The 12,295-nt window shown below is 42.5% G+C and overlaps 1 protein-coding gene across 17 annotated transcripts in view; it reads left to right on the top strand.

Moving 5' to 3' along the window:
* The window catches only part of LOC126268161 (glucose transporter type 1), a 1,240,707-nt gene that overhangs the window by 1,047,638 nt on the left and 180,774 nt on the right, over positions 1–12,295 (top strand). For all 17 annotated transcript variants that reach the window (XR_007549106.1, XM_049973736.1, XM_049973724.1 and 14 more), the window contains one exon: positions 3,457–3,644. Coding sequence is in view for 16 of the 17 variants with exons in the window: in XM_049973736.1 (XP_049829693.1) it covers positions 3,457–3,644 (188 nt within the window). In the remaining variant the exon portion in view is untranslated. The remainder of the gene's footprint in view (positions 1–3,456; positions 3,645–12,295) is intronic.

Here is a 12,295-nt window from a genome sequence, read left to right as displayed (position 1 = left end):
CCAGTTGCTGACTTATCTAGCTTTTCTCAAGAGATGTCATGCCAATCAGGTTGTGCCAAACTTTGCTAAGGTCACACATCACATTGATTCTGCAGCAGCTAAGAGAATTATGAAGCGTGCTATCCTCGCCTTGGTTCATGAGAGAGTACACTTCACCAGACACAGCCTTGAGTACAACACCCAGGAACTAATTAAACTACATCTACAACTAACCAGTCATTTTAATTCAGGGACCTGGGACTGGATTGATGGTGTTACCTGGGTGATCGCCGATTCTGCACGTAAGAAGACCTTGGGATGTCAGATATCTAAATTCTCTCGTCTCTCTGACAAACCGTCGCTGGAGGCTCCACACAAGACAGTCATCAGTCTCACGGACATTGAGCTGACTGGGGATGCAGTTTCTGTTTTGGAGAAGGCACTTCATTTTTCTCCCACACCTAGGTTCACGCCAGTAGTGGACATTGTCGGTACAGTTGAACAGGCTGATGTGGGACTACCGCCTGAAGCACCTGAAGAAGTTTGATGGGAAAGCTGCTGTGCTCTGATGAGAACTAAACCAATCGAGATGAATATTACCAGCAGAGAGAGGGCAGCCATTCGAGACCTGAGACAGAGCCATGATATTGTTGTCTTACCTATATGGATAGGGTGTCTGTTCTTCCAGACATGTCCAAAAGAACAGACACAATTGATGACCTGCAGCAGTTTAGAACAAAATTAGAATTATATTAATACCATTAGCTGCTGATCTCCTGCTTACATGGCAGACACTCTATCCATCTGAGCCACTGAGAACATAGAGGATAGTGAGACTGCAGGGACTATCTCACACATGCCTCCCGCGAGTCTCACATTCTCACCTTGTATGTCCACACACTACATTCATAGTGTCCCACCCCAACACACTCATTACTCATGGAAGACATTCTTACCAAGTCCGCTGAGAATGTAGGTATTGCGGGAGGTGTGCGCGAGATAGTCCCTGCAGTCACACTATCCTCTGTGTCCTTGGTGGCTCAGATGGATAGAGCATCTGCCATGTAAGCAGGAGATCCCAGGTTTGAGTCTCAGTCGGGGCACACATTTTCACCTGTCCCCCATTGATATATATCAACACCTGTCAGCAGCTGATGGTATTAATATTATTCTAATTTTGTTGTCTTACTGGCTGACAAAGGCAATGCTACGGTTGTTCTTTCCCATAAGGACTACATTGAGAAGATGCAGAACCTGCTAAATGATGAATTAACAGGAAGATAAAAGCTGACCCCACAAAGAAGGTGGAGAACAAGACTAGATCTCTTCTCAAGGATGCAGATTCAGCAGAGGGTGTCACCAAGAAATTGACACCTCAAGGACCTGTATCGCCAAGACTTTATGGACTCCCTAAAGTCCACAAAGAAGAGGTGCTGTTATGCCCAGTTGTCAGCAACATTATGGAACCTACATATTTGATGGCCAAATGCCTGGCAGAATTACTAAGCTCTTATGTGGGTACATGCCCTCATCACATTCATAACTCTGTGGATTTCATAAAAGTCTCGACAACTTTAAGCTGAAAGACTCTGATATCCTGGTGAGTTTTGACCTTGTTTCATTATTCACCTGGGTGCTTCTTCAAGAGTCAGTTGAGCTTATTGCACAGAAATTTGACGAGACGACCGACCGACCTTTTCAAGCATGTTCTGACCTCCACGTATTTTCTGTTTAATGGAGAATAATATGAACAACCAGGAGGAGTCACAATGGGGAGCCCACTCTCGCCCTGTGGTTTCGAATTTCTATATGGAGTACTTCGAGAGGAAGCTTTGGCGTCATCCAAATGGAAACCTACTTGTTTTCTATGTTATGTGGATGACACGTTCGTGATCTGGCCCCATGGAAGGGTCAAGCTCCTAGACTTCTTTACACACCTGAAATCCGTACATCCGAACATCAAATTCACTATGGAGACTGAAGCAGAAGGAAGATTACCGTTCCTGGACATCATGGTCAAAAGAAGAGTGGATGGCACACTGGGCCATGGGGTATACAGGAAGAAAACTCACACCAACCTGTATTTGCAAGCAGGATAGCTGCCACCACCCTGCACAGAGGAATGGGGTGCTAAAAACACTGGTACACAGTGCGCACACCATCTCGGATGCAAAGAGTCTGCCTCAAGAGCTAGAACGCCTCAAAACTGTATTCTGGAAAAATGGGTACTTAGAATGGCAGATCAGATGCGCTCTCAGCCCCACCTCTACAGTACAGCGTGTGGAGACAGAAGAAGTCACGGAGAAAGAGAGAGTCACTGCCTTTACACCGTATACTGGTGCACTATTGGGGAAAATAGGATGAAAATTCAGTAAACGCAGATTAGGAACTGTCTTTTGCCCACCAAATAAAATACGAGCATTATTGGGAAGTGTCAAAGACAGTCTTGGTTTGCGGAATGCGGGCATATACCAGATACCATATCATTGTGGCAAGACTTATATTGGACAGACAGTAAGCACCATCAAAGATCATTGCCGATAACATCAGAGGCACACTCGACTTGAGTACCCCAACAAGTCAGCAGTCACAGAACACTGTTTGTCTGAAAATCACAAAATGAACTACTGACTTACCACGGTCCTGGCACAGACATCTACATACTGGGACAGCGTCGTTAGAGAGGCTGTTGAAATTCATACCAGGGATGGACTCATCAACTGAGATTGCGGGTTCAACCTCGGCAGAGCATGGGAACCAGCATTGAGTCTAATTAAGAAGATGCTCAGCAAAGGAAACGAATGGGCGACTATGGCGGACAAGACAATTACACTGACACCTCCACAGACGCCAACACAAGCATCTCACCAACTGCTGACGCGCAGGCATGGACCGTGGAGAGAATGCCTGCAAGGGGAGGGGATTTAAGATGACCACTCACCCTCAGGAGCTCAGTTAGTCAGCGCACCTGACTATGGCGTCATGTCTGATCACAAAAATATTGTGCCGTTGGCCACTATGGACCGGCTGGCTGTTCGAGCAAGAAATACGCTGGGAGAAATGGAAGAATCACAATTTCATGATATTTGTTGTTTACTGGAAATAAAGCAATAACAGTTTATTTGGAGCACGTGCTCTCTCTCTCTCTCTCTCTCTCTCTCTCTCTCTCTCTCTCTCTCTCTCTCTCTCTCTCATGTATGGTGTCAATAATGTATTTTTAGATTATTTTCATAAGTCATAATAAGATTTCATTCAGTCCTTGAAAAACAAAATAATTTCATTCCAGTACTTTTCTGTCACAACACAAATGTAAATTTGCTACTCTTCCCAGCCTCCTATGTTTCTCTCCTCTTAATATACTTGATGACTTTTGTTTTTCTCTATCTTTCTCTTTCACTAGAAGAAAGAATACTTGTCTTTTAAAGGCCAAAAAATAACATAACTCTGTTTAATGAAAAAAAATTGTCGTATTTGCAGCTCTCCGTAGACTGCGAGCATCAAACCAGGTAGAAGAAGATATAGAAGAAATGAGGGCAGAGGAGCGTGCTCAACAAGCAGAAGCAACAATATCAATGATGGAGCTCATTTGTTCACCAACACTGAGGTCCCCACTCATCATAGGTGTTGTAATGCAACTTTCGCAGCAGCTTTCAGGGATCAATGCTGTGAGTAGTAACAACGGACATTATTTGTGTAACTTGAAATTATACTGGCTTAAATAAGTTGTACCTGACTAGCTTTGACCAGAAACTCTTCATGTATACCTACAAAAATTATAGTAGTGCAAATTGGATGACACACAAAAAAATAAAATTAAAATGAGGTGATTTAGTGAGGAATTGGGAAAATGAGGACAGACATCCAGTAAAGAGACAGAGAGAGAGAGAGAGAGAGAGAGAGAGAGAGAGAGAGGGGGGGGGGGGGGGGTGAGTGAGTGAATGAGTGGCGGGAGGGGGGGGGGGGGACAGGAGGAGGGGGGCGGAGGACTAAGTGGGTAAAACAACAGTCTGTGTTGTCAACAACAAGATGATTATATATACACTCCTGGAAATTGAAATAAGAACACCGTGAATTCATTGTCCCAGGAAGGGGAAACTTTGACACATTCCTGGGGTCAGATACATCACATGATCACACAGACAGAACCACAGGCACATAGACACAGGCAACAGAGCATGCACAATGTCGGCACTAGTACAGTGTATATCCACCTTTCGCAGTCCTGTGGAACGGCTTGCCATGCCATTTGTGCTGGACGTGCAGACCGCGTGAGACGACGCTTCATCCAGTCCCAAACATGCTCAATGGGGGACAGATCCGGAGATCTTGCTGGCCAGGGTAGTTGACTTACACCTTCTAGAGCACGTTGGGTGGCACGGGATACATGCGGACGTGCATTGTCCTGTTGGAACAGCAAGTTCCCTTGCCGGTCTAGGAATGGTAGAATGATGGGTTCGATGATGGTTTGGATGTACCGTGCACTATTCAGTGTCCCCTCGACGATCACCAGAGGTGTATGGCCAGTGTAGGAGATTGCTCCCCACACCATGATGCCGGGTGTTGGCCCTGTGTGCCTCGGTCGTATGCAGTCCTGATTGTGGCGCTCACCTGCACGGCGCCAAACACGCATACGACCATCATTGGCACCAAGGCAGAAGCGACTCATCGCTGAAGACGACACGTCTCCATTCGTCCTTCCATTCACACCTGTCGCGACACCACTGGAGGCGGGCTGCACGATGTTGGGGCGTGAGCGGAAGACGGCCTAACGGTGTGCGGGACCGTAGCCCAGCTTCATGGAGACGGTTGCGAATGGTCCTCGCCGATACCCCAGGAGCAACAGTGTTCCTAATTTGCTGGGAAGTGGCGGTGCGGTCCCCTACGGCACTGCGTAGGATCCTACGGTCTTGGCGTGCTTCCATGCGTCACTGCGGTTCGGTCCCAGGTCAACGGGCACGTCCACCTCCCGCTGACCATTGGCGACAACATCGATGTACTGTGGAGACCTCACGCCCCACGTGTTGAGCAATTCGGCGGTACGTCCACCCGGCGTCCAGCATGCCCACTATACGCCCTCGCTCAAAGTCCGTCAACTGCACATACGGTTCACGTCCACGCTGTCGCGGCATGCTACCAGTGTTAAAGAGTGCCACGGCAAACTGGCTGACACTGATGGCGGCGGTGCACAAATGCTGCGCAGCTAGCGCCATTCGACGGCCAACACCGCGGTTCCTGGTGTGTCCGCTGTGCCGTGCGTGTGATCATTGCTTGTACAGCCCTCTCGCAGTGTCCGGAGCAAGTATGGTGGGTCTGACACACCGGTGTCAATGTGTTCTTTTTTCCATTTCCAGGAGTGTATAATCACATACATTTTATCTGCTTTAGTAATGTTGCTCTCCTAACACTCTCTTACCACTACAGGATCCAGCAAAATAACCACTTAAATTTTGTATCTGAAATGGGGTTAACCTGCTGCTTTAATCTGGAGTAATTGATTCAGTGTGAAGCTATATTATATCAGAAATGTACTGCCTGGAAGTAATTAATAAATAAATGTTTTTTTTTTTTTTTTAAAGACAGCAACACTAACATTCATATGCTAATTCGAGGAGTAATGTGCACAGATTTCAGAATCTCCTCGTCTACATCTGGAGTTGTAGGTACTCCAAATCAAGAAGTACAAACTTGCTAAAAATGCACAGTTGGTGATGGAGATGTTAAAATGTCTTCCAATCTGGACATTTTCAGTGCGAGTATCCCTCCTGGTATAGACGACGAGCCAGTGCGATGTGCCTTACCATACATGAAATGTACTTCTGTCAGTTGCTGATTTGAGTACATGACAAAATCCAAACACTCTATGAACCCTTTGTCTCAGATTTAATTGCTCTGTTAATATCTTCTGTGACTGCAACTATGTGTGGGTCAAAAATGTTCTGGTGAATGTGGCTGTTTTGAAGGTCATAAGTTGAAAGCCAAGCATTTTCAGACAAATGTTGCAAGAGCTATTACATTGACCACGTATTGGGAATAATTTCCTGACGTTTTGCCCTCTAAGTGAGTAACATATCACAGAATTACGTGTGAGCTGATTAGTGGGAGCAAATGCTTGTACTTCTAACACTTTAGATGACGTGGAGTGTGGAGCGAAAATGGATGCAAGCAAAATTCACACCTCTCTCACATCAGTTGACTTACGTGGTATGCACAGCTGATCTTCTGTGGATAGCTGGCTATGTTGATGTCCAAAAATTTCTTCTCCGAAGAATACTGCAGGTTAACGGAATTTATCAGTCTCTCTCTCTCTCTCTCTCTCTCTCTCTCTCTCTCTCTCTCTCTCTCTCTCTCTCTCTCTCTCTCTCTCTCTCTCTCTCTCCCCCTCCCCCTCATGAAATAAGTGGATAGGGGCAGAAACTTTTAGTTTAGTCTTGGTATATTTCAACTTCCACAAAGAACAAATTCGCCACTTCTCACATAAATATTTGAATGTTTACAAGGCAACCGATTTGTCTTTCATTAGACTCTATTAAATTCATTTACAATAGTGTAGTTTTTGCAACCACATTATTTAAGAATGTGTCTTCCTTCTAGCATGTCCAATACATGAAGAACAGTTACCAAATTTTTAACTGTTCTTCTTTTTTCTTGTTACAATAATCAGTGATATACAACACCATAAGATAAATAAACACTCCTTGTTCTTCCAATAAAACTTCCATGGGGCAAGCGGCAAACACTTGTCGATACCGTTCGACCATCGCGTCTCACGACTCCTTTCCAGCCTGCTCACACAATCATGTGTCGCATGGTATATACATTCTCTCACATTTATTTTTAAAAGATCATGTGTTCGAGATGGTAGAAGGACGAGTGGTTCTAGAATTTACACGGAAATTCTCAAAGCGCTCCATGCTATACCTAACTTGATGCATTAACTTAACAAATTTGAGGCAACGCAATCCACTTCTCAACCTCCAAGGAGTGTGTGTGTGTGTGTGTGTGTGTGTGTGTGTGTGTGTGTGTGTGTGTGTGTGTGTAGTGTTTTCTTGATTATATGTGAAATACTTGGAAGCTAGCTTTATCAACAATATGTATGTATCCTACTATCTTATTGAGTTCCAATATTGACTACTGTGTTGTGGGTTTGGAAATGTGGTTTTATTTTCTCATGTGCCTTGCAGAAATAATGAAGACAGATGCCCTTACTGGTAGAGTAACAGAAAAGTTTTTGTTCTCTTGGATCATTCTTGGCAATAATTGACATTTTTGGTGGAAAGCAAATAAACTAGTGTTCCTATAATTTTTTTATATCACTTTGCATTATAGTACCAGCTGTTTATTTTATTGGAAAGTAGAGCAACTCTAAGTGGGTTCAATGCACAGTATTAAGTGTGCCTGTTGAGTCTTCACAATATGATAGGAGATAATACTGCTGATCACTATGGACAAAAAGTTAATATTAGCATACTACTCAGTCCCATTATTTTGGATTATTTGATGGATGGACAAACATGTCAGAATTTTTTTATGAGAAACAATATCAAGGCCACCTATGGTAATGCAACTATGTATTTCCATATAACATGAGATTGTACAGTGGTAGGACAATGGACTTATATTCAGAAGGATGGCAGTTAAAATCCTCCCCCTGGTCAACCAGGTTGAGGCTTTCAGTGGTTTCCCAAAAGTGCTTATGGGAAATGCTGGCATCTTTCCTTTGAAAATAACATAGCTAATTTCCTTCCACATTCTGAACTTATACTCTATCTCTAATCATCTCATTACTGATGGAACGTATCACCATGATCTTCCTTTTTACTTCCTTCTATTTCATATTTCCAGTGTGAAGGTCTGCCACCTGAATTACCACCACTCAGGTGTGTTATTTCTTGTTCGTGCTTTGCTCATGGCCCTCTAGTCACATTAAATCTGAACTTCTTTGATTACTTTGTTATGTTGATGTGATCTATAAAAAGGAAGTTAGTACACCTGAAGAAATACTTAATATGAATTAATAAGAAACTTATGTGTTAACAGAAATCAATAGTTGTTGTTTTGTTGTTGTTGTTGTTGTTGTGGTGGTGGTGGTGGTGGTGGTGGTGGTGGTGGTGGTGGTGGTGGTGGTCTTCAGTCCTGAGACTGGTTTGATGCAGCTCTCCATGCTACTCCATCCTGTGCAAGCTTCTTCATCTCCCAGTACCTACTGCAACCTACATCCTTCTGAATCTGCTTAGTGTATTCATCTCTTGGTCTCCCTCTACAATTTTTACCCTCCACGCTGCCCTCCAATACTAAATTGGTCATCCCTTGATGCCTCAGACATGTCCTACCAACCGATCCCTTCTTCTGGTCAGGTTGTGCCACAAACTTCTCTTCTCCCCAATCCTATTCAACACCTCTTCATTAGTTATGTGACCTACCCACCTAATCTTCAGCATTCTTCTGTACCACCACATTTCAAAAGCTTCTATTCTCTTCTTGTCCAAACTATTTATCAACCATGTTTCACTTCCATACATGGCTACACTCCATACAAATACTTTCAGAAATGACTTCCTGACGTGTCTCATTTCCTAATCTAATTCCCTCAGCATCACCCGACTTAATTCGACTACATTCCATTATCCTCGTTTTGCTTTTGTTGATGTTCATCTTATATCCTCCTTTCAAGACACTATCCATTCCATTCAACTGCTCTTCCAAGTCCTTTGCTGTCTCTGACAGAATTACAATATCATTGGTGAACCTCAAAGTTTTCATTTCTTCTCTATGGATTTTAATACTTACTCCGAATTGTTGTTTCCTTCACTGCTTGCTCAATATACGGATTGAATAACATTGGGGAGAGGCTACAACCCAGTCTCACTCCTTTCCCAACCACTGCTTCCCTTTCATGCCCCTTGACTATTATAACTGCCATCTGGTTTCTGTATAAATTGTAAATAGCCTTCTGCCCCCTGTATTTTACCCCTGCCTCCTTCAGAATTTGAAAGACAGTATTCCAGTCAACATTGTCAAAAGCTTTCTCTAAGTCTACAAATGCTAGAAACGTAGGTTTGCCTTCCCTTAATCTAGCTTCTAAGATACGTCATAGGGTCACTATTGCCTCACATGTTCCAACATTTCTACGGAATCCAAACTGATCTTCCCCGAGGTCGGCTTCTACTAGTTTTTCCATTCGTCTGTAAAGAATTTGCGTTAATATTTTGCAGCTGTGGCTTATTAAACTGATAGTTTGGTAATTTTCACATCTGTCAACACCTGCTTTCTTTGGGATTGGAATTATTATATTCTTCTTGTAGTCTGAGGGAATTTCGCCTGTCTCATACATCTTGCTCACCAGATGGAAGAATTTTGTCAGGACTGGCTCTCCCAAGGTCATCTGTAGTTCTAATGGAATGTTGTCTACTCCCAGGGCCTTGTTTCGACTCGGGTCTTACAGTGCTCTGTCAAACTCTTCACACAGTATCGTATCTCCCATTTCATCTTCATCTACATCCTCTTCCATTTCCATAATATTGTCCTCAAGTACATCGCCCTTGTGTAGACCCTTATATACTCCTTCCACCTTTCTGATTTTCCTTCTTTGCTTAGAACTGGGTTTCCATCTGAGCTCTTGATGTTCATGCAAGTGGCTCTCGTATCTCCAAAGGTCTTTCTAATTTTCCTGTAGGCAGTATCTATTTTACCCCTAGTGAGGTAAGCCTCTACATCCTTACATTTGTCCTCTAGCCATCCCATTTTGCACTTCCTGTCGATCTTATTTTTGAGATGTTTGTATTCCTTTTTGCCTGCTTCATTTACTGCATTTTTATATTTTCTCCTTTCATCAATTAAATTCAATATTTCTTCTGTTACCCAAGGATTTCTACTAGCCCTCATCTTTTTACCTACTTGATCCTCTGCTGCCTTCACTACTTCATCCCTCAAAGCTACCAATTCTTCTTCCAGTGTATTTCTTTCCCCCATTCCTATCAATTGTTCCCTTATGCTCTCCCTGAAAATCTGTACAACCTCTGGTTCTTTTAGTTTATCCAAGTCCCATCTCCTTAAATTCCCACCTTTTTGCAGTTTCTTCAGTTTTAATCTACAGGTCATAACCAGTAGATTGTGGTCAGAGTCCACATCTTCCCCCTGGAAATGTCCTACAATTTAAAACCTGGTTCCTAAATCTCTGTCTTACCATTATATAATCTATCTGATACCTTTTAGTATCTCCAGGCTTTTTCCATGTGTACAAACTTCTTTTATGATTCTTGAACCAAGTGTTAGCTATGACTAAGTTGTGCTCTGTGCAAAATTCTACCAGGTGGCTTCCTCTTTCATTTCTTAGCCCCAATCCATATTCACCTAATATGTTTCCTTCTCTCTCTTTTCCTACTACCAAATTCCAGTCACCCATGACTATTAAATTTTCGTCACCCTTCACTATCTGAATAATTTCTTTTATTTCATCATACACTACTTCAATTTCTTCATCATCTGCAGAGCTAGTTGGCATATAAACTTATACTACTGTAGTAGGTGTGGGCTTGGTATCTATCTTGGCCACAACAATACGTTCACTATGCTGTTTGTAGTAGCTTACCCGCATTCCTATTGTTTTATTCATTATTAAACCTACTCCTGCATGACCTTTATTTGATTTTGTGTTTATAACCCTGTAGTCACATGACCAGAGGTCTTATTCCTCCTGCCACTGAACTTCACAAATTCCCACTATATCTAACTTTAACCTATCCATTTTCCTTTTTAAATTTTCTAACCTACCTGCCCGATTCAGGGATCTGACATTCCATGCTCCGATCCGTAGAACGCCAGTTTTCTTTCTCCTGATAACGACGTCCTCTTGAGTAGTCCCCACCCGGAGATCCGAATGGGGGACTATTTTACCTCTGGAATATTTTACCCAAGAGGACGGCATCATCATTTAACCATACAGTAAAGCAGCATGCCCTCGGGAAAAATTACGGCCGTAGTTTCCCCTTACTTTCAGCCGTTCGCAGTACTAGCACAGCAAGGCCGTTTTGGTTATTGTTACAAGGCCAGATCAGTCAATGATCCAGACTGTTGCCTCTGCAACTACTGAAAAGGCTGCTGCCCCTCTTCAGGAACCACACGTTTGTCTGGCCTCTCAACAGATATCCCTCCGTTGTGGTTGTACCTATGGTACGGCTATCTGTATCGCTGAGGCACGCAAGCCTCCCCACCAACGGCAAGGTCCATGGTTCATGGGGGGAGAAATCAATAGTATCATTGAACAAATCAGTAGTATCATTGAACAAATATTGTCTTTTCCTTTCAGACCACTTTGTTTGTTCCGTGAAATATTGCTTATAAGTGGATCGTGGAAAGTTATTTAACCAAATGTCATGCTGTCTTAAATGAGGAAGCTGCCCAGTTTCAGATAATAACAGTATTGGTTTGATGATAATGGGCTCTTATGTAATTAAAATAAGAATGCATAAATTTATTTAACTTGTGAAATACAGTTGAACACATTTAATGTACTGTAGTAAAGCCAACTGAAAGTAATGAAAACACTTTAGTGTCAGTCTTGTTGGAGGAAATATTAAAGCTGTTATTTGCAGTTCATTTGTCACTTCGGATAACTGACTCATACTGTAGTGTTATTTATGTAATGCTAAATGCAAGAGAACAACAAAACTTGTAACTGGATCTTTTTTTTCGGCCATTTCACTCACTATCTGAAGTTGATGGTAGTGTCAGAAAAAAAAATCTGTTCATGTATTCACATGATTACTAATCCTGCTATGGTATTTGGAGAGATTCATGCAGCCTTACAGCTGAAATAGGCCAAAGAAACTGGTTGTAGAGATTGAAGCTACCAGTGAAGCAGTTCATAAAATTCCTTGAAATTTTTCTAGAACAGGTAGTCCAAACACCAGCATATGATGAAAACTGTTCCAGTTTACTAATCACAACATACCATTCTTCATGACCTAAAGCTCCCCTTTTAGTGTTTTCTGTGCATGTGTTATAATTATTGCCCGTGGTGTTTATACGGCAGTGTATTAGCGTCTTCAGATCAGAGGATGTTTGAGATGAACACCTTGAGTGACTTTCACTATGTAAACTCACGAAATTGCCTTAAAAGATGTTTTGAGCACATTGACAAATACAGCTAGAAAAAAACTTGAAAACTGATGATTGGACTGTTTGTGGACAACATACTAAAAGCAAGTACTTTTGTATATTCTACTGAATGCATTTTTAAATTTTGACAGTTCTCACAGGTTGTTGACTGTGAGGAAAAAGAAGGAATCATGTGGCAGTTTGGTACACTTAAGATTTA

Source organism: Schistocerca gregaria, chromosome 4 (assembly GCF_023897955.1).
Source record: "Schistocerca gregaria isolate iqSchGreg1 chromosome 4, iqSchGreg1.2, whole genome shotgun sequence".
Lineage (NCBI taxonomy): Eukaryota > Metazoa > Arthropoda > Insecta > Orthoptera > Acrididae > Schistocerca > Schistocerca gregaria.
This window is presented reverse-complemented; position numbering and strand designations above follow the sequence as displayed.